The sequence below is a fragment of the Balaenoptera borealis genome (genome assembly GCF_965194805.1).
Source record: "Balaenoptera borealis genome assembly, chromosome: 5".
Lineage (NCBI taxonomy): Eukaryota > Metazoa > Chordata > Mammalia > Artiodactyla > Balaenopteridae > Balaenoptera > Balaenoptera borealis.
This window is the reverse complement of record NC_138862.1, coordinates 29,697,397-29,721,290: the sequence shown is the minus strand read 5'-3', so window position 1 is coordinate 29,721,290 and position 23,894 is coordinate 29,697,397. Positions and strand designations below refer to the sequence as shown.

General features: G+C 36.8%; 1 protein-coding gene across 1 annotated transcript in view; it reads left to right on the top strand.

Annotated features, from left to right (window-relative positions):
• Window positions 1-23,894, top strand: part of LOC309628661 (multidrug resistance-associated protein 1-like) — a 114,352-nt gene that overhangs the window by 9,085 nt on the left and 81,373 nt on the right. The window contains exon 2 of the mRNA XM_082391885.1: window positions 1,113-22,095. Coding sequence (XP_082248011.1) covers window positions 22,024-22,095 — 72 coding nt within the window. The 5' untranslated portion in view covers window positions 1,113-22,023. The remainder of the gene's footprint in view (window positions 1-1,112; window positions 22,096-23,894) is intronic.

Below are 23,894 nucleotides of genomic sequence, written 5' to 3'. Positions count from 1 at the left end.
TTTCATATTTAACATTCAAATATATAATATAATCTATCTAGAATTAATATTGTTGTGTGGTATAAGTTAAGGATCTAACCTATTTATTATCCAAATAGTTAGTTAAAAATGACTCCTCTGTTACATAATAAATTCTTACTTGTTCGTGTTTCTGTGCTTTTTACTATATTCCATTGAAGTATTTGGCTTTACAAAAATACTACATTGTTTTAATTACTCTAGCTTCAGAATATAATCTCCACAGGCTTTTGTATCTCCATAAAACATTTAAATCCGTGCAATTTTACTGCAGTCAAAATTTGTTTTTCTTCTTATTTTATTTTATTGATGTAAGATAGTTTAAATTCAAGAACTACTTACCAATAATTAAATGCGGAACCTAGCAAAATAATCACCTTGAAGGGTTAATTTTGCTTAGGATTCCTTTTTTCCTTCTTTTCTAATGTGAGTTAAAATATCTACAGAATTTTTTGAAGTCCTGGCAATTTATTTTGAAAATATATATGAGAAGGCTGCCCTCTTGTGTCAATGTAATTTACATTTTATCAGTCATTCCAGTTTTAAGTAGTCTGTATTCAGGGTGAAAAGGATAAAACAAAATCAATATTTTTGAACATTTATATGACTGTGTCATTAGAAATAAATAATAAGGGAAAGTGAACAATCTAATATTGCTGTCTTTCTTCTTCTCTCTTCTTTGTTCAATTGGTAGCTCTTGTAACATGAAATTTTTTTTTCTTCAAGTTCTCTTCCTATTATAAAAATGTGCCAACCCTAGTTCCAGTGGTATTGACACATAATACTTTAAAAGGACTAAACATCCCCAAGTCCTTGAATATTTATATCTGTGTAAGACAAGTGTTTCCCCATGGAGAGACCTTCAATGGTATAGCCTTTTAGCATACAGAAACCAGGAAAAGGCTAATCTGGAATTCATATAACATGACCTCTGGCTCAAGAGCAGGAAGTACTAGAGTTATAACAGGATGGTGTAGTTATTACAGGTGGACATGCAAATATTAACTGTCTTAAATGAACATGTACATGAAAGTTATGGAATTCAGAAGTGGAGGAGAGACTGACAGAGTTATCTGTTCTCTCTGGGCTGTTAGGTACATGAACACCAGAAACATCAACAGCAGCTTCAACCAAGAAATCTGCAGAGGAAGTTTTCTCTAGCTGAAACAAATGTGAAAGCAGGAAGATTTTGTAGGTCTAAGCAATTCTACAACAAATGGTAGAAGCAACAGGGCTAAAAATACCTTCCCACGTGTGGAGTCCACATTACCTGACAAAGCTCCCCTTTAATACAGCAATGAAGAGCCAGGAAATGAAAATGAAGAGGGTTTTCCAGATTGCAAAGAAAAGCTTCCAACTTTGCAGATGTCCACACTTTCTAAGACATTAGCAATGTTTTGATTGCCACTTCGGGAAAAAAAAGGGTATGTCTTTGTGGATTTTACCCAGAAATGTGGTAAATGCTTGTACCAAAATAACCCTCCTACAGGAATGAGATGAGGTTTACAATTTATGTATCTATACAGTGAGCATTGACTATCTGGTATTAAATGGTTAGCACTAGCATTCTGTCAGAGCTGAAACCAGGATGCCCTACCCATCGTCCCATCTACCCGTCGCTACTCATTTACAGCTAAGTCTCTTGCAATAGACTTTGGCAATGCTAAATATTGAGTTCTAGAATAATAGTCCTCATGGCTAGGAATTGGCTTTTTTCTAAATTTGCTGAGGGTTTGGTCAGTGCTGGGATATTTATGAGCTTCCTACTAACTCTTGAACTCTTTAAAAGTTGAGGTACATCAGAGACTTGGTAGGAATGAACTCACCTCGAAGGACTTACACCCATTTTCAGTGAATTTGTAGTGTGTCAATTTAGCTGAACTGGAACTACATTTCCCAGAATTCTTGTCTCTGTAATTCCAGGTCAGGTTAGGCATATGGAAAACTGTATTTAGAAGGAAACATGGAAGCAGCAACAGTTATGCTTTGAAGTTGCGTGTGGGACGTCAGACACTGTTGCAGCCCACTGCCACGCTTTTACTGTTCTGCAGGTTCACGTTCAAGCCCACAGCTCTTCAGTATCCCAGGGATCTCCTTGTTCAGTTTTTCTGAGTCCTGGGGCAGGCGTGTGTTTAGTTCTGTGTGAAGCGTCAGCTGCTTCTGCAGTCACTCACATCATCCTGGTTGGAAATTCTAAGAAATAAACATAGATTCCTGTTTTTGTCCTTGATCACTCCACTTTCACATCCCCTTTTTTGCCCTCTACTTCTGGCCGTAATGATCTATAGCAACTTCAGGATGGCTACTGAAGGTAACACTCTTCCAAGACTTCTCCACCAGGTTCAATGATAGTGCAAGTTTTAATCCCTAGAATAAATCCCCATTCCTTATCACTCATAGTAGTTCTTCTTCCTTGGTTGCATCCTACAAAATCTGGTGCCTGAAATAGAAATGCTGTCATAACAAAAACCTAAAACAACTGACCCTGGCTTTGGGACAGCATAGCAGGAAGAGGGCAGCTGGCCGAAGCTGGAAGGGTCTTCCCAAGATGATTCGTTAAAGTTGAAGTCTACAGAAGACAGTGAAAATTTGAAAAACAGTAAGAAAATTTTTATTGGAAAGTTTGGTAACATAGCTCCCAGTCATAATGTGGAAAATAAATATTTAATGAACTCGCTGATCTAGCTGGAGAAATTTATAGACAGAATGTGGAAAATTCCAACAGCCTTCTTTCTATGATTAAATACAAAATGAAAGGGGGATGGGAAAAGAAAGAGAAACTAAAGAAAGAATTGTACCATTTTCATTTAGACTTTAAGAATTTAGAGGAAATACAAAGAATCCAGGGATTGTCAGGTTTGAAAATAAAATGGTTTTTCATCCCTAGTCATTCCCCAAAAAATTCTCAAAGAAAGAAATAGCCTCAGCAAATATAAAAATCCAAAGCACTAAAAGAAATTCACAGTAAAGACTGTAAATGTGTGGCTGCTCTAAATCCCCTTGTTGAGACCTCAAAAACATGTAAGCGCATGAATCCTAGGACACTAAAGGATCTTATAGATGTTGCCCCACAGCAGCCTTACTCTCTGCCCGAGGTAGAAGAGGGCCTGTATCAGTTAAAAAAAAAAAAAAAAAAAAAAAAAAAAATTGTGAGTGGTTTATGCTAATGGCATGGATTTTAAAAGTACAATACAAAATACGAAGGAGTCTTTGGACCTCCCCAACCTACTATGGGCAGGAAGCAGGCTGAGGAGGTCACTTGGTTACAAAAAAAAATTGATCAGTGCATATAGATAAGGACCTAAAAAGCAGAACCAAGAGCTAAAAGGCAATGCCAAGAGCAGAGGTGAATCATTCCCAGGGAACAAAACTGTCCCCGACCCTAGATTTCAGTAACTGCTGTGCCGCTCATTCCCTCCTTATTTGAACTGAGTTTCCTGCTGCTCTTATTTTATCTCACCATTGTGTGGTGGTAGGAAAACGTGTCTCTTTAGATCATAGCTCATCAGACAGAGAGGAATCAAGCCCCAGGAGCCAAGGAGGCTCATCCACACCTGGAACCTGGTCTAAGCTGTTGCTGTAGTGCAGTGAGAACTTAGGGGGGTCATGGGAAGGGCTGAATGTATTTTCTGTGTAGTCAAAGGGCAGGCAAACTATCACGCGGCTTGAATCTGAGTGGACTCTTTGACTTCTTTGCAAATAGAATGTGGCTAAAATGATGAGAGGCTAGATTCTGGGTCCAACTCTTAACAGACTAACATTTCCATTTCCTGTATCTCGAATATTCACCTTTGGAATCTTGAGTCTCCATGTAAGAAGTTCAGCTGGAGGAACCATGTGGAGACGTCCTGAGACTGCGTGGAGAGATGGAAGAGCATAGTTGAACCCAGTCTTCCATCAATCTGTGCTAAGACAGGCATGCGAGTGAATCCATTTTGGACTTCTGTATCAGCCCATCAGCTGAATACCCCCAAATGACCCTAATCAAGACCATGGGGAGCAGAAGAATTTTATAGCTGAGCCCTGTTTTGATTTCTGACCCACAGAATCATGAAATATAGTAAAGTGTTTTGTTTTTAGCCACTTAGTTTTGGGGTAGTTTATTACTCTGCCATAGGTAACTGGAATGACATTCAGTGTGAGACATCTCAGTGTACAGCAGCTGGGATATGGAAAAAAAATTCGTATCATTTTAAAATGGAAAAAAAGAAGCACTGCTCTTTCCCTTGGTCTCTTTAGTGGTCACTTGGGCTCAAGGTGTAGTAATTCTCTGTTCCTCATACCAGAGATTTTACCAACACAACCTTTACTACGTTAGTAAACTTTTTGGATTTTAGAGTCCGATTATTGGGACCATTTGGATCTAATACTCCACTGCATCTTCCCGCCAAGCTTTATTAATAAAAAGTGTTATGTTTTGGCCTCCATCTGCCACTTCTTTTTCTTCAGACATCTTTGGAATTCAGGCAGAGATGTGGAGGGATATTTTCTCATTCCTCTCTAAAGTATTTCTGCCAAGCCCAACTTTCAGAATTTTAATGCAATCAGATTGGTTTTATTTGCTTTAAAATACCAGTGAGATGGAAAGGAAAGCACTGATTTTTTTTTTTTTTTGTCATCTTCCATTAACCAACGCAAATAACTTTCAATATGCTCACTGAACAATTTAAATGCATTTCTGCAAGTCAGCCTGCCTTTAATCTTTTTTCAGCATATTTGTTAACCGGGAAGTTTAGATCTGCGTGACACCTCTCCCTCCTTATGGTTAGAGAGTGAGTAAAATTACAGAGCTTTAATCCTGAGAGTAATCTGTAAAATTTTTTACTGCTCATTTCATTTTAACCATAAAAAATCCCATTTAATCATATGCTGTATCCATAAACAGATATTTTAAAACCTGGTATTAAAAAGTCTTGGGAAATAACTTGCATTAAAACTATTCTAAGAATTTACATACTCTGCTTACTTTTGGCTTTTAGTTCCCCTCTGAGCTGGCCATCTGTGTAGCTATCTCTTGGACTTCCTTTGTCACAGCTAAACTCTGGCTACCACAAAGCCACATAACCTAGAAAGCTTCAAACCCAGTTTAATCTTCTCAGGTCAAGTAGATAACAAAAGCTCTGTTTATGTCACTAAATGCCTTTCGTTTCTTTACATTTCATTCAAGGAGACAAAATAGTCTCTTCCCATCTTCTTTCCAAATCCACCCTGTTTCTTCACAGTGACCATGAAGCAGATCCAGCCGTGTCATTCTCAGGCTTCCTAACTCTAAACATCTAAGTGGTATTAGGCCCCCCAGTATTCCCTAAAACTATTAAATAAGAATCTAGGTATAAGAAAGTATAGAGTATAAGGTATTCTATAAATAAGAATCTGGAATCTATAGCTCTTTCATTGTTAAGTCAGAGTTCTAAATCCCTCAGTAGACTGGATTATTGGGGGCTCCATCCAAAGGGACAGCTGTGTACTGGCAAGATGCCCCCTCCTCTGGCCGCCTCAGTGAGAGTAAAGGAGGGCTCCATATCTGTGATGCTCTGGCGAGAGCCTCTTCGCTCTCTCTCTCCCTACCACCAACCCTGGTGCTCACAGCTCCTCCGTCACCATTTCCCCTGGGCCCATTAAGACGATTCTTATTATGGTATCCATCTGGATTGCATTCAGTTGCTACAAAAAAACACATCAGGTCATCCCTCCTCTCCCAGACTATAGGGACCATGAGGCATCTGAACGTCCCTCCTCTTATTCATGTTCCTCTCCTTCTCACTTCCTGAACCTTCCTGCTGTGCTTTTAGGACTCATAGTCGTTCAGTAGAAAAACCCCCTGTATCCTTAACCTGTTCCCTTAACTACCTGCTCTAACTGAGACTAAGTTCTCCTCTGAGGACACTGGTTCCCTTGCAGCCCTCTCTGGTGGAGGCACCCACCGCACACTGCTCAGCCTGGAGGAGGGGTGGCTGGCTCTTTGCTCAGCATTGCCACTTCGAGATCACTCTCCCTTCTTCCCTCTATCGCGATACATCACCAGCCATGCCTGCTCATTGCATCATTCACAGTGCTCTCTCTCACTTCTTTTTTTTTTGACATCTTTATTGGAGTATAATTGCTTTACAATGGTGTTGTTAGTTTTTGCTTTATAACAAAGTGAATCAGCTATACATGTACATATATCCCCATATCCCCATATCCCCTCCCTCTTGTGTCTCCCTCCCACCCTCCCTATCCCACCCCTCTAGGTGGTCACAAAGCACCGAGCTGATCTCCCTGTGCTATGTGGCTGCTTCCCACTAGCTATCTATTTTACATTTGGTAGTGTATATATGTCCATGCCACTCTCTCACTTCATCCCAGCTTACCCTTCCCCCTCCCCGTGTCCTCAAGTCCATTCTCTACGTCTGCGTCTTTATTCCTGTCCAACTTCACTCCTGGCTCACTGTCCATCTCTTCAATGCTGTTCCTGCCAGAATTCTCAGTGATTTCAATGTACACCTAACTGATCGTTCCAAAGCCCTGGTTCCTTAGTTTCCTGAACCCTCCTCTAAGGATCTCAACTCTTGCCCTACCTCATACACTCACTCCTGTGGTCATATCTTAGATTTTGACTCATTACCAAAAAATGTAACCACTCCATATTTCAACTTCAAGAATTCTTCTCTTCACAGACCAACTCCTGTCTTTCCATTAACAAGTGTGGGCAAGAGCAAGATAGAGACTAGAGCTCATATGATCACATTTTAAACCCTGAGCTAATACAGACTAGAGAAACTCACATTTCATAGTATTGGCTTCATTACTTTATTGTTAGGAATTTGAAGAGTTTTTCACTAACATAGATAATGCTGTACTAGACATCTCCGTATAAACTGCTGATTGTTAATGGCTTTATTTAATGACATACATTTCTAGGAGTTAATAGATTCAGAAGGATGAACTCTTTTAGTCCTCCTATTGCATTAGTTGAAAGTGGCCAGCTTTGCTCAGAGGAGTTATGGTGAAGGTTGAGAGACACAAGAGACTTTTATTTTTTCCTTTATACTTCTACAGTGTTTGAGTTTTAAAATAAGAACCAACATTTATGAATCAGTTGTGAAACTAAAATCTTTTAGTTTTAAAAATAGTAAATAATATTAACCAGTGATTCACAAAACAAGAAAAGTAAATTGCCAATGAATATGTGAAAAAAAGTTTCCAAAGATGAACTCTGAGACCGGTATAAATATTCTTTAAATCTTTGTAAGCAACTTAGTTATCCTGCCTTGATACTTCTAGAATTTTTCTATTTACCATTCTGTTTCTTAAAATATGAAGGTATGTTCAAGGTGTTAATTTCTTTTCATTCACAGGATATTTTAAGGTGTGAATTTATTATCATTGACTTTACCCAGAATATGCTGTACTCTTCTTCCAATTTGGCTTTTTTTCAGTTATGGAATATACTAAGTCCCTCTTTTTCTCACCCATCTCTTTTTTATCATGTCTTACTCACCTTCATGCCAACCTGCTCTTTCTTTGTGGTTTTCTGCCATGCTTAATTAATGTTGAAAACACCTTGTGTCCTGAGGAGAATTAACATGCTGATCATTATATGTCTTAAAGTAAATAATTTTTGGAATTTCTTTCTCTGAAATTTCACAAAGACTTCTTTTCTGTTGCTTTATCATACATTTTAATTTCCCTCTTTTAAAAATGTACTTAGTCCTAAATAAGGAGAACTCTCCCCAGGCACAGTGATTACCACATCACAAGGACCGAGGAATGAGTTTATGTCCATTGTGATCCAACTTGTGTGCAAGTCCCATTCTTTTATTGGGACTTTATCCAGAACACTGTTTCAGAAGCATGTGCTGATTTCATATGCTCTTTCATTACTTAGAAGGCTTTTATCTATTTGGATCCTGCAGGAATGAAATGAGCCCTTTCTATACTCACCACCTGGGTTTTTAACGTTCTGAACAAATAACACACGTGGATCTGTAGAACCCTCAGTGTGTACCATGACCGGAGGTCTTCCTGACCCCATCCCTCTTTCTAATACTTTATTTGTGTGCATTACATCTTGCAGAAGATAGTAAGCTGGCACCACCAGTCTCAATTTTGGGTGGCCCCTGGTTCTATCCCACTAGTATTACAGAAATTTTGGTCTCTAATTAGATGTAGAAAAAGTTGAGTCGGGTTGTAGATGTTGACATCACAAAGTAGCATCTAGGAAGTAGAAGAATAGCTGTCAATTTTTCTATTTGATAAAGATCTTCAGGTTCTGAAACAGGAATAAAATGGCAGAGGATGCAGAGAGAATGGCTTACTGCTTCCCATCACTGAGCTAATTGGTTTCTCATTTCTATCATCCTGGCAGTTTGTAGAAAATGTTCCCAAATTCAGTTAGGTTTACTACCATGGCTGTTGTGAGTTTTTATTTTCTTCTGTTTCTAGAATCGGTTATCTGAGTTAGAAGTTGAGTGAGGCAAATTAATTATAGCCATTGCCTCAAAAGACAAGAGATCATTAACTAGATGCTTTTTATTCATGAGGTGTAAAAAGGAAACCAAAGCAATCGGGTGGGGAAAAATACTGTATAAAAGATTGATTTTGTTTTCAAAATTTAAACTACTGATATTTTCTGCCATTTACTTTATCTTTTACTAAGAAAAGCATTTAAATACATGCTGGGGCACAATTAATTTAAACAGAAGGAGTAAACATCTTATAAAAAAAATCACATTAGTCTTGATTACTTCTCTTAATGGCAGTCATATCATGAAAGCAAGTTCATCTGTTCCTTCACCATAGCTTCTAAGGGAGATAAATAGTAACTTTGAATCAAATGGACTGTGTATTGATTGTTCTTACCATTCATCTCAAGATATCATTGTTTACTAATACTTAGGTACTTAAGTCAGGATGCAATGAAAAATAATTTTACTGTAGGAACATATGCAATTAAATTGACATATCGTTACTTAGGACATTTTCATAAATTACCATGTACTAGTCATCTTAAATTCCCTATAGAACAGATCCTTAATATTTCTTCAAGAAACTGAATATCTGAAATCTATGTCCAATTCAAATCACATATAGAAACATGCAGCAATAAAACTTTGTACAATTTCTCTTCTTAGTTTATTCATACACAAAGTGGGAAACAATAATCTTTTCCACATGTTAAGGATAAAGCAACTAAGAATGTCCTAGATATCTTACAAATATTTAGTACATATTATTTACCCTCTGGACCACAAAAAAATCTAACATGCCATATTAAATTTAAGAATTTGACATGTAATCATGAAAGGGTGTGGAAAAGGACTGATGTTTTCTCAGTTCTTAAAAGCAAAAGCAAAGTTCTGTTGCACGAAAATGAGAAAACACTCAACACAGCGGCACAATTTAATAGCTTTCAATATTAATATGTACAAGGATATACTATAACTATGTTCCGTTTTCCATATTTCTATGCCTATGTTTATCTATTGAGACAGATAATTGATGCAATTCTCCAATTCAAGTGCAAGGATGAATTTTAATATTTTTCACCCTAGAAAACATAATCAGGAGAAGAGAAATGTATCTCATTCCCTTAAATTGTTTATCCATTATCCAACTAGCTATAGTCAGATTGTTACAATGTGACACAGCACAAACAGTAAATTAAAATTCTTCTTAACATAATCTAAGGTAACTATCTGGATATCCCAGAGTGCAGTGATGATGTAGGGACACCTTACTTTATTCTCCAGTTTTCTCTATGCAAAGAAAACATGAATGTTTTGATTCATCACCCCCTTTGCTACCATGGATATAGCAATATCTAAAATCACTTACAAAATTCATTTTTGTAATGAGAAATAGAAAAGAGAAAAATTATGTCTTACATGTGTCTAAGAGTTGTAATATTATAATCATAGAGCTTTCTGAAAAGATAGATGGCAGTCATGAATATAGAATCATTATACAGGATCACTGATCCTTCCCAGCAGATGTCAAAGGAAGGTTAAGAAAATCATTCCAGTCCCAAGAACGATAAGGGCAAACTGAAAACTACTTTCAGAGAATAGGACTCCTCATCTTGAGTTCCAACGACTGGCACTTCCTTGGGGTTCTGTAAGTATCATTAAAGACAGAGTTTGGCTATTAATCCCACTAATCCTGTGTGGAGGATTTTTTTTTTTGGTCTGAATTATCAAATCCAGTAAAGTGTAATAAGTAGTCAACTAAATATTAAGCAAAATCAAACTTCACTCTGAGAGTCTTAACTCAAGAAGTTTTAGACATTGAGCTTCTAGTAAAAGGTCCAGAGTCAAGGGCACTCAGTATATCTTAGGACTGATCAATAAATCTCCTTGACCCTTTGCTCTTCTCTCACTGTGCTCTTTGTCAAAAATATCTCATCATGACCTCTGTGAATCATACCTGAGTTCATATTCCATCTCTGAGCTTACTCCTGAATACTGATCTCTTGTGCACAAGTGCCTATAATGTGTCTTAACTACAGATACTTGACATATTTGATTGTTTTGAAGACCAGCAGGAGAAAAGCCAAGGTTACAGCTCTGCTCCAAGAAATAAGGAGTCCTCTCTACATTCCCTCTCAGGCAGGGAGCCCTCCTGAGTTGTATCAAAGGACAATGAACAATGTGACAATGAACAGCTTTCCTTCAAAAGATATTTTTAGTCACACAAGTGTCTATAAAGGTATTTGGCTGAGATCTGATCATTGAGACTAAAACATATTATTCTGGCCCACAGAATTTTATAGATGGGTAGTAAATCCAGTTGCCAGTACCATTAAACAAAACAAAAACAACAAACACGTCAATATGGTTCCTTTAAGCCTTCTAATTTTCATTATTTCTTCTGTTACACAAAATAAGATGAACTACTATGAAATGTGGCCGAGTGAATCACCCTATTGGAAGATATCTTTTTTTGATATTGTTCATTGACAGACCATTTATTATCAGAGATGCCATGTTTTGGCAAATTATGTGGAGAAATACTTAATATCTTCTTAATTATTACTCAATAACTTAAATGAGTTACAAAGTAAAGTTATATAAAGACTATGCTGAATACTGGTTTAGTCTATTGCAAGGGAAATGTTTAAAGATGAGTTGATCTGAACAGCTGACACCTGAGTTCTTTTTAGGTGCCGGAAGTCTGTGTTTAGGAAATCACCTTGAGAAGCCACTAGAGGGCAATAGTTAGCAGGAAGTTGGGAAAATAAAATGTGTCAGAACTGTGTTAATGTAAAATAAAATATAAAATACAAACTAAAATGTGTTAGAATAGGATGGTGTGGGAGAGAGCTGATTAAAATGCTGTGAGACTGGACCCTTTGTTGGTGGAAAGCACCATGAGATAATGTTTAATGTTCAATTTCAAATTATTACTTTGCAGTCTAGGTCAACCTAGGTCATCTGTCCAGAACATCAGTAAAGTCAGATATGCTAGAAGAGGCCTTCAGTAAAGTGTGTGTGTGTGTGTGTGTGTGTGTGTGTGTGTGTGTGTGTGTGTGTGTAGAAAATAAGGAAAACTCTGAGTTCACTGTTTGAGTTAACAAGTCGTGGATAAGTGGCAATAAATTATTTGTTCTAATTTAGTTAAAGTAGGAGTTTGAAAGTAAAGATGACACTGACTAAGACTATGCTGGGTATTCCCAGATGTCTTGGGGAGCCCCTTGAATATTTCATAAGATGTGGATTTGGGATCTGAATCAATCTTACAATCTTAAGTAGCAGGATAAGTTTAGTTATCACAGAAGATTTTAGATTAACATGCATACACACACACAGACGTGTACACACACCACAGTTATTAAGAAAAAGATTAGCACAGGGCTTTTAAGGTTTTTGGTTCATGGTGGCAGGTAAAACAGTCTCAGCAGCCAAGTAGACGCTCCTTATTACTAGAAATTTATTTCTATATCTATCATGTTTATCTCTATCTCTAAATGTATCTGTATCTATCTGCCAAAAAATCGGGGAGATATATATATATATGAGATGTATCATATATATATCAGGGATTGGTAAACTGTGAACCACAGGCCACATTCAGCTTGTTGTTTATTTGTTAAATAAACTTTTATTGTAATAATACAGCCACACCATTGTCTATGGTTGCTTTCACACTACAATGGCAGAGTTAAGTAGCTGTGTCAGAGCCCTTAGGGACCTCAGGATTTGTGGTTCTGCTAGTTTAGTGGTTTTGGTTCCCAAGGGAGGAATTCTTCCACCAGGAGACCCAGTAATATGGTTCCATTAATCTAGGAAGTTTAGCCTACCACCTGGCCACTTGCAGCTCCTCATGCCAGCGAATCAATAGGCAAAGAAGGAGGTGAATGTCCTGCCTGGGCAATTAATTCCAAAGAGCTAGTGGAAATGGATTGCTACTACACAGGGGCATAAAGGGGAGTATATTTGGAATTCAAACGTTGCTCTGGTATCTTAGTGTTCCCAAATTGGTTGCTATTTAAAGTGTCCAGAAGATGGTGCTCAAGCAACATATATAGTTGATTTGGGGGGCTCCTATTGGCTGATGATTTGCTCCGGACCAGCCATCCTTTGCCAGAGAAAGGTAAAGTCTGAATTTGCAGTTGTTAATGCTAGAGCTGGACAGCCCCCTGCTTCTATATAGGAGCTGAATGTAATTGCTTATTTTACTTTTGGTGTAGAAAGAATAAAGTTCAAACCAATATCTTACATCTTTTATAGACCTCTACTGATACAATTTTTTATGGAATCATAAAATAGTCTTGAAATTAAATCAGAAAGTGTTATATGGGCAAAAGGGCAATACTCTATAATCATATGTCATACTTTTAATTGAAAAGTCATATTTGAAAGTTGTTCTCTATTTTTAATCCATACTATATGCTCACTGTTTTGTTCTATGATTAGCCTTTAATCCTGAACTAGAACACTTATTAAGCCTTGTTTGATCTTTTCTAGGAATCCCTGATCAGCTGAAATAAATAGTCAAAATATTGTAAAGTATTTCAGCTAAAATTTACAAATCTATAGATAATCAAAAGCAATTGCTAAGCAAAGTTGAAGAAAGATAGACTATATAAAGGATTTGATTGTTCTGGGCAAAATGGTTGAAAGCACAGTCTCTGGAGAACAACCCAGGTTCAAACACTCACTCTGTATAATTTGGAACAAGGTTCTTAGATTTTTCTGTGCCTCAGTTTCCTCAATTATAAAATGAGGATCATATAATTTCTTCCTCGTAAGTTTACTCTGCGATAACATGAATACAAAGAAAGCACTTAGAACATGCCTGCCATGTAGGAAGCACTAAATGAATGCTAATAATATTAATTATCATTACTATTATTTAACAAATTTAAATTTTGTGAACAGATGTCTAAAATATTAAAATTGTACTGTATAATTTGGGCCGTTCATTTAAGGTAAGTTTGTCCTTTTTCTTATTTAAATATTTCATGCAAATCAACTTTATAAAATGCCATGTTATTATCTTCCATATAAATAGCATGACACTGAGGGCATATGTAATTAAATTGAAATGGATTTCAATTAAATCAGGATTTAATTCATTAGTCAGAATTAATTTCCTCATGCTTTTTTACGAATGCCACATTCTGGTTCAATATACCAATATTTATACTCTTGATAATTAAAATATGATTGCAAATTTTATACTTAACTGGAATAGTTTAGAATGCGTATCCTGTATATTTCAAAAAAGGTACCTGATTTAATATATTTCAGTTAATTCTGTAGGTACAATCACACATGGGTTTTGTTCTAGTGAAAACATTTATTAAAGCCGACTGATTTTAATAGGAGCACTGGAGGGCCCCTCTCTCCCCAACGGTCTCATTTACAGAGACTGCTGCACCTGTTTACATTGAGCAACTATCCACAAAGCCTTAACAATTTGACTTTGATTATATTGAAAAGATACTGGTACTCCTGAAGTTAATGAATGCATTTAACAAAACCCCACCCCATACACTTATTTTGCAACTCAAGAAAATAATTCTAAAATTTTCTGGTAAAAATAAATTTTCAAAACTATGAAATAGTGCTTTGAAACAAACAGAACAATAAAAACCATGAGTTTAGCAAGCAAAGTATAGCCTGCTAAAGAATGAAACATATTTGGATGCAATAATCACTGAAGTATTATTGTGTTGGCATGAAAATATATCAGTGAAAAAGAATAGAAAGTTCATAAACACACAACTGTATATGACAATTTAAATATAAGGAAGTACATATCACTAAATATTGGCAAAGGGATAATATTTAATAAGCAATGTTATGAAAAATTAACAATTTAGAAAAAAAAGTTACACAAATTTTAACATGTTCAGAAATAAATTCCAGTCAGGTTAAAGGGTTAAATAAATTTAAAAAAAATTCAAGTCTTAAGAAAACCAATTCTCTCAAAAATCCTGCAAGATTTTTAATACTATTTGCATAGTATGACTGGGAAAGCTTATCTTAAAGAGGTTAAGTAATTTACCCAAGATCACTGTGCTAATTAGTGAAAGAGTAAGTAATCAAATGCAAGTATATTTAAATACAAAATCTATAATTTTCCATTACAATTCTATATTAAGTGCTTAGAATAGTGCCTGGCATGTTTTGAACTAGATAAATTTATCATTGTTAGTGGTGTTTACACCATTACAATCATTAGTATCCACAGAACTAGAGGAGAGTTGCAGAACTGATGAAATAAATAAATCAATTTAGAAATAAGTATGACCTGGAAACAATGTTAGTAGTATACTTTTACATAATGTTGCCAAAAGTTACCAAGAGCCAATAAAAATTTTAAACCTTCTGAACTAATGATTCTTGGTAATTTGTTTCAAGGAAGTAATAAAAAGAAGTGGATAAAAACACTTTCTGCACAAAGAGGTTTATGACTAGGTCCTCTGTGACAGTAAAAATTTGAAAATAATCTAAAATTTGAAGAATCAACATTACTTCATTAATTAAATTTGCTGCATTAGCACAATAGAATAGTAGGTTGATTTTTTTTTTAAGTGATAATTATGTAGATAATGTAGCAAATGTAAATCATTGTAGCAAAAGGAAGAACATAAATGTAATCCTGGTAAAATGCACTTAACTACAATAATGGTGCTTACACAGAAAATCACACATAGAGTGACCATCATGGGGATATGGAGTTTTGGTGATTTTTTTTCTTCGCTTTTTCAAAAAATATTTTTTATGTTTGTTCAATTCATAAAATTGGGAAATAATACATTTAGGTAATTTGCTTAATATATTCATAAATATAATTATTATTTCCAAATATACATAAGTATATTGACATTTAAATTCAAATTAATGTGAGATTTAATTAGATTGTTTCAGCTCATTAAAAAGGGATAAATTTAGCATATTAAATAATATATTTTCACTTTCTCCTCCATTTTTTACAAATTTGAATAAAAATAAAATTTTCTCATTAATCCTTAAATTAATTCCCAAGTAATCACTGGAGGGGGGGGAGAAACCATGTCTAAATTTTAGTAAGAATTTACTATGATTAAGGATAATCACTTCCATAGTCTGAAGAATCTAAAGCTTTTCTGATTTCTCTCTGTTCTTTAATGCCATTTTTACAGCCTAATTAATAAAACTTTCTTCTATAGCTCATCCTTGTCCCATAAATTCATCTTGTTAATGTTAATGGGAAGATAATGATTACATTCTTGTGTCATAACCACCACCTTTTCTTTAACAGATAAAGATTGATAGTGATTCTAAGTAGGAGAATGTTGGCCCAGGAGGGGATAGGGAAAGAGGCAGAAATTGTACACAACCTGTTGTGACTTCTTTTTCAAGCTTTCAAATACACACAATTTTTTTTTTATTGGAGTATAATTGTTTTACAATGTTGTGTTAGTTTCTGCTGTACAATGAAGTGAATCGGCTATATGTATACATATATCCCCTCCCTCTTGGACCTCCCTCCCACGCCCCCCATCTCACCCATCTAGGTCATCACAGAACACCGAGCTGAGCTCCCTGTGCTATACAGCAGGTTCCCACTAGCTAGCTATTTTATACATGGTAGTGTATTTATGTCAAACCTAATCTTCCAATTCACCATCCCCCCCACCGCCCGTGTCCACAAGTCCGTTTTCTGCATCTGCGTTTCTATTGTTTCTACTTCTAGGTACTTAAACGATATTAACCTTATTTTGAAATGATACTTTTTTAACAAACAAAACCAACAAACAAAAAAACTACCAATGAAACTATGAAACAATGTCCTCTTAACTATTAGATGTGTTATTTTATACTTCTTTAGAGAGCTTCTTTAGACTTTAGACAGTGGTTTTATTGTATCACTGTTGTGCCTACATAAAAAAGATAAATAGAAGCAAACCAAGTCAATTGATATGTTTCTAAAACATCTTCACACTCAAATCCAACTTTAATAAATCTTTCTTTGGATCAGGGTTGTTTGGTCCTCTCTCTCCGCACTATATCGTCCACTGTGCCATCAAGAACCATAGTGAGGTGGATATTCTGAAAAGTGCCCCACAGTCGTCCCAGCTTTTCTCCAAACTGTTGACATCTGTTTTGCAAGTTTTCATGTCAAGGTTTCCTTGAATATTACCAAATACCACATTCCTTGTTCCTCTTTCTCCTCAGGTGTTCGCTGAAAGACCCTTTTTCAGGGAGTCTTTTGCTGATTACCATACAACAACATTGTATGCAACAACACCATCCATATTCCTTTTCCTCTTCCCCTCATTTTTCTTCCCAGTAGCATTTATTCCCATCTGACATCAAAACATTTCCTCATTTATCTATTTATTGTCTTCCCCCAAACACACTAGACTGTAAGTGTTATGAGACAGGATTTTACTTCCCCACCCTTTTTTTTTACCGAGCACCTAGCACAGTGCCTATCCCATAATAGATACTCAATGAATAACTGATGAATGACTCCATGACTATTCACCTGAACTATGGGAAATTCAGAAAAGTATTCCTAATTCACAGGCATCGCCCTGCCTTTGAAAGACAGGGTTTACACAGTGAGAAAATGTATTTCTCCTCGAACCCTCCTCTATGGTAACAACCCCACCCCTTTTGACACCATCCTCCCTAGCTGTGTTAATATGAATGTGCATACAAACCACCACAGCTCTTGAGTTTTGAGTGCACTGTTTCCCTTCCTTTTGACTACCTTGATGGTAAAACTGCTTCCGGTCAACTCTTGGCTTATCAGCCATATGACTCTTTACAAGTTATTTGTTTTCTCAAAAATGCATGGGTTTGGTTTTGTAGACTTCATTAGATATTGAATGTAAATATCTTAGTATATACTTGACACGTAATAAATGCACTATAAATATTAGCTATTATTAAGTTTTTAAAGTCCTCCCGGGCTCTGTTCTAGCATCCTACATGAGTTTGAGCAAAAATATTCAAATCTATTTGAAATGCGTTATGTACAGAATGTCCGGAAAGAATCCCATACAGATATGTGGGATAAGGCTCAATAAGTGTTCATTTAAATACAGTAAATGTGGACTGTATCCCATATTTACCTCCTTAGAAATCAAATAATGCTTCAGATGATGATGGGGAAAGAAGGTGGAGAAATAAAGAATACAGTCCTGCTGCAGGTATAGCAACACCTAGTCATGGGAAGATTATATTTTTCAAGTAACTTACATCATAAAATGTATGAAAAAACAAACACAAAGAAGAACTCAGGCTTCCGTCCATAGTATTCCTTTACCTGAAATAGTTTTTGCCTCCAGCTATTTTCATGGCTCCCTACAGTGTATTCATCATGTCATAACCTGTGAGCCTTCACCAAACTAGTCTGGAGGGAGGTGCCTGTCTTGGTTGATTATTCTCTAATATTGCATCCTGTTCATTTTCTTCATTGCACTGTACATTTTGTAGTTATTTATTTATTTTTGGTGTTATTTATTTATTATTTATTTATTTATTATTTTATTGTTAATTTTATTGTTATTTTATTATTTATTTATTTTATTATTATTTAGTTATTTAGTTATTTATTTTTATTTCTTCTTGGTCTCTCCCACTAGTGCATAATTTAACGAGGACAGGAATGATTCATTACATTTCTAGCACCTTCCAGAATGCCTAGCATACAGAGGTGCTAAATTAATGCTTGTTAAATATATTAATTAAGTAAAGAACAGCATTCAGCAAAATGCAGTGGAGATCCGAAGAAATTTTTTGGGAAATATTTGGAAATTCCTTTTTTTGCCAAGTCATGTGGATACAACTTTAGGATCACAACAAAAATAATCACAAATAAACCGTGTTACTCTTTGTTAGTGTAAAAATGAGCAGACTTTGCATCTTCTCTCTTATGTTTGCATATCAGTAGCTACTTGAGGCAAAATGAAAGGGTATCAGATCGGTAAAGGGGAAAAAAGAAACACAAAGAATCCTGGATTCAAGGAAATCTGATGTTTTTCCCCAGTTTTCCTTATGACTGTAATGTTGGGAAAGTCATCAAACTTTCTCCTGACTTGGTCACCTCCTCTGTGATGTGGTGGATTTGGAATATATCCTGAGAACCCTGTAATCTTTGTTTTTAATTTTTAGCATTTACGAAAACATGTAATGGGTGTATTATTGTTATCTTTAAATAATTAATAAATATTTTTGCACTTAAAATTTTAATTTCTAACATAGCAGATATCAATAGAGCTGCTCCACACACAAAAAAGTTACTTGGGTAGTCAATAATTTTCAAGAATGTAAAGAAGTCCTGAGTCCAAAAATTGAGAACCCTTGATCTAAGAAAAATGTAATATCAGTCTTGAAGAGAGTCCTTACAGCACTAACCATGAGGGCAAACAGTTGGAGTTAGCCTACATATTGTTCACTAGGTGACTAGCTAAGTAATTATCATCATAATAATTTATGCAATATTTACCATGTGCCCTTGCTGTTCTAAATGCTTTACTTATTACATGAATAAATCACATAGTGCTTACAACAAACCTATGAGGAAGGCAGTACTATTCCATTTTATAAATGGGAAAGTGAGCCCTGAGGTGTTAATGATTTGCTGGTAAATGGTGGTGTCAGACTTGCATCTGCAGTCTTACCTTGGAGCCTGTGTGCTCAATCACATTCTGAGTTCCTGGAAATTGCAGTATTTGTATAGAACAAAACGTCACGCAGCAGTCAGGAACAATGTGTGTGTAGCCTCACATGGGTAGATGTTCTACAAATAACGTCAAGTGAAAAAATGTGTGGGGAGGGAGGGAGGTGTATTGCAATAACTTTATAGGAAAATACCATTTGTATATATATTTGAAACAGGTGAAACAGCACCATAGAGTTTTTAAATATAAAGAAGTGTCTCAATAAATGTGTAGAAGTTGAATTTAAAAGATACTTATGTGTTACTCCAGATAAATTGACTTATGGTGGGGAAAATGGATAGGAAGGTGGGGAAATATAAATAAAACAAAACAAAATAAAAATGGTCCTTAACAAAATGATGATAGTATGCCAAGAACCGAAGAGCTGTGAATTCAATTTTAATACCAAGGTTAACAAGAACAAAGAAAATAACATCTATTCCATCCCTCACCTCCCATGAAGATATAACCTGCAATCACCTTGAAGAAAAGAATTGTCCCCTTTCTGCCACGGTGACAACCATATGCCCAGATAACTATAGGAAACAGGCAGTTCTTTCTTTCAGTTTTACTTTTAATCAGTCTCAGGGATTCTGACCCTGATCTAGGAGGCTCTCCTCAACAAGAAAGGGTGAGGTGCAGTGCCTGCAGAACGTGTAAAGTAGAGCAGAATCCCTGGAAAGTTAAGAACCCTACTAAGGACTCTTTCCAGCGACCTAAAATATTGAATATTGTGACATAAAATACGTTCCACTCCTTACCTGTCTATGATTTTTTTTTTTTTTTTTTTTTTGCTGCAAAAGGAAATATTTATTTCACAATTCAGCTAGCATGAGAATTCAGTGAATCAGAATGCTAATTTTGTGGTAAGGTTTGTTTATGCCAGGGTCATTTTATTTAATATTTTCTGTTCCTTAGACAAATCTGAATACTTCACTGAGTTTTCCTTAACTAAGCATTGAAGCAATAAAAACTGTAATTTCTTTCTTAAAAACAAACACCCCAAAACTCATGCCTTCCTTTTCATTAGCATAGTCTTATCTTGTATCTCCTTCTGCGGAAGCTTGAGATTAAAATGTAATTTTGTGGGGCTCCCAGAGATGTTTCCTTCAGTCCCTTTGGGTAGGGGCTCCAGCACTCCAGTTCTCCAACACACCTATAGGCCTTTCTAACTTCAGCTATTCCATTACCTTAGGGATTCCTCTTTCCCCACCAATCAAGGAACTGGGTCTCTTTAAAGAGCTGAGTATTCATGAAAATCTGTCTGTTTCCAGTTGCTAGAACTGCCCTTTCCTGAGGGGATTAATTCCAACAGGAGGAAGGTAGACATATGTTGAGTTTGGAGCCTGAGCTATTTCTAGGCCTTTTCTTCTTCCTGGCTTCCCCCTCTGGTTCAGGTTCAAGTTCCCTCTTTCCTGATAGCTGAAAAAAGCAGGAACTATCTCTATAACACCTTTCCTTTTCCACAAAGAATCCACAGAGTGAATAGTTTAAAAGTGCAGATGGAGAAAGGGCCCCTCAGGCTGAGGCTGCTGAGTAAAAGATGTCCCCAAATTGGTATGTGAATTTGTGAAAAGTTCTGGAAGACATGAAACAAAATTTCTAAGCCCTGAACTTCGACCTCAATTCTTCACAGACACATTTATTTTAAAGTGAAATCTACAACTTCCCCTTTGCATGGGGCCAGACAAATACCCTCTGAAGGGAGGAAGAAAGCCAAATAAATGTTCTAAATATTCCCCAGTACTTTAATTCCATGAGGTATCATTTGGTCTAATCCTCATGTAGACATTTTTGGTACCTCAGTTTGACCCATTCTGTGGGCAGGCTAAAACTCCCTGTAAGTAACAACTTTTGAACGCCTTTCTCGAGGGTGCTGGCCTTTTCTTTTCCTATATACTCAATTCTTTCCATTTACCTCTAACATTAATTTCAAGAAGCAGACAGAATGTTCCTTGGTCCTGAAACATAATACAAACACAATACCCATCCTTGTAAAATTATCACATGGCCTTATCCTCATTACACAGAATTCTTAAAATTACTCCCTCTTCTGTTATTTCACCTTCTTACTGAACTGAAACAAAGTATTTCATTAGACCATTAGACACATATCATGGAAAGTGATTTGTTGCATACACCAATACTTACTTATACAAGGTTCATGACCCATCAATATTTATTAAAAGTCAAAATGCTATTCTTAATTTTCATATCCCCCTTTATAAGTCATGTATTTCAGTTAGTTCTTTGCTAATCCTATACTACGAAGTTTTCGCATTTATTACATAGCTTTATGATTAATTTGAAAAGTAAAATTTAGATTCCCTATACTGTTATTGTTTTGTAATACTAAGGGAAGCATTTCATTAGTTTCTAATTTTAAGGCCCTTGCAGTTTAGTTCACTCTGTAAAATTCTACTGACACCTATTGTCCTTAACAGTTTTCTGTAGGGGACAGCTGTTAACACTGTTTGCAAACACCTAAATGTCATCCCAAGGAAGAAAGAGCTTTCTGCTTCTATTATAAAGGGACACATTTTCTAACAGAGCAACCCTGGAAATTGAGGAGTGAGAATTACCGAGTCAAGTGCAAATTCCCCCAAAGGCAGAGGAGATCTTTGGCCTCTGCAGAAGGTCCCACTTCTTCCCACTCCGCCCCTCCCTTTCCTCCCTCCGTTCCCCGCCGCCGCCCAGGGCGCTCGCAGGAAGGGCTGGTGGAGGGCAGGGCGACAGCTGACTCCCGGGCCGAGTGCTCGCGTCCTCCCACCTTCCAGGCGCCGAATTGACCATCCCCAGCCAAGAGAGGTGACAGCCGCGGACCTCCATCCTCTTCCCGTCGCCGGGAGCCCGCGCGGACCATGTTTTCCAGCTTGGGGAGGTGGAGGGCCAGCGGCTCCTACCAGCGGCTCCCCCGGGGCCCCGAGGCGCAGGTAAAGCTTCTCGGTGGAGGTGCGGGAGGCGGGACGGTTTTCTGGCCCATCTGGCGGCGAGGGGAAGCGGGGAGAGCTGATTGTCCAGACCCTGAAACGTGAACTGGTGTCTTAGATCCCTCTTTTTGTCGTAAATACACAGGGACAGCACAGACTCAGACAGACGCGCACGCACACACACAGACACACACACAGTCGGGAGAGCTGAGATCAGACCCCAGGGTGGTGTGAAACTTCAGCCAGCGCGATCTCAGTCAAGGTGGCTGCTGGAGGAGAGAAAGCAGCATCTTTGAAGGTCTAAGTGACTCCCCTGTTTGCAAACAGAAACAAACATTTGAGAAAGGAATGAATGGACCTGACTTCGGCTGAAGGAGTAGAGGTTGGGATGGGACTCTAAAACCAGTGATAGAGCCCATTAAAACCACAGGAGAGATCTGGGATAAGTAAACTCTGTGTGTCAGCTGACATGGTATTAGGACACTGAGGCCTGGGGCAAATCCAAAAACTGCAGACATTTGACTGTGCCTTGCTACCCTCCCCCCTGGCCCCCATAGCACGTGCTCCTTCCACAATAGAAGTCATGTGCTAAGGCAGTAGTACAGGGAAATGAACCCTGCAGTTGTGTATCAGGAGCAATTTCCCTAATAAAACTTCTCTTTGTTTTACTTCTCATCACTACACAAGACTGGATCTTAGAACTAGCCCTTAACACATGTAGTTCTGTAGTACTAAAAAGGAAAAAAAAAAAAAAGATTTCAGATTCAGATTTCAGAGGACCTTGTTTTAATCCTGGCTTTTGTTAGTAACTCCAAGTGTCAAATGAATATGACAGCTATTCTTCTGATTACATATGAAACTATAAATTTCGTTAAAAGTAAAGCAAATTATATTTAAATCTATAAAATATAGGTATTGAATAAGTCCCTTAAAAATGTGCAAGAGCTCCACCAGGACAATATACCTTTTTTTATTTTAGACATGGCAGGCTTAATCAGGCAAACTGGTTTAACATCATTAGTCTAACCACAGAGGTGGCCAAAGGCAGTGAATTACAAATAGGTGGGGTGGGAAATTATAAAACTCAAACAATTCCCTCACCCCAAATGCTAGTGGATTCTTCCTCTAAGATTCCAACAATGTTTATTTCCTTGACTATTACTCAACCTCAGTAGCTTTATGGACCAAGAATCCATTTAGGCGAGATTGAAAATACCCATTTTCTATTTGTTACTTCTATGATGCCAAGTTAAAAAAAAAAATTAATGGCTTCAAAGCATGTTGAAAACCTTGTATGATTACATTTCATTGCTGAGACTTTATATTTTTGACATAATAGATCTCAGATAAAAATCCCAACCTGACCTATAAGCCAAGAACTTGACCTTCTGATTGAATTTCTAGGGCTGGCATAGTGACCCATGAATAGAAAACCTCTAAAAATTTTTACTGGCAGTGATTAACAGTCATTCATTCATATATTCATTCATCTAAAACATGTTATGAGCTGGGCCCTGGAAATATAAAGGTAGATCAAACATAGTTTCTGTCCTGCAGAGAAACTAAAAGTCTAGCAGGAGAGAAGCACCTGTAAGCAAATGATTGGATAGTCAGGTAAGAGTGAGGGTAAATTCAGAGAGGGCAGATCTGAAGAGCCTTTAAACTATGGTAACACAGAACAAGAATCTGAGCATTGGAGATTGGGATGAAGGAGAGGAATCACCAAAGGCAATACATCCTACAGAAGATTGAAGCACAAGTAAGATGTAGCCAGGAGACGTGAAGTACAAGGAAGTGGACGA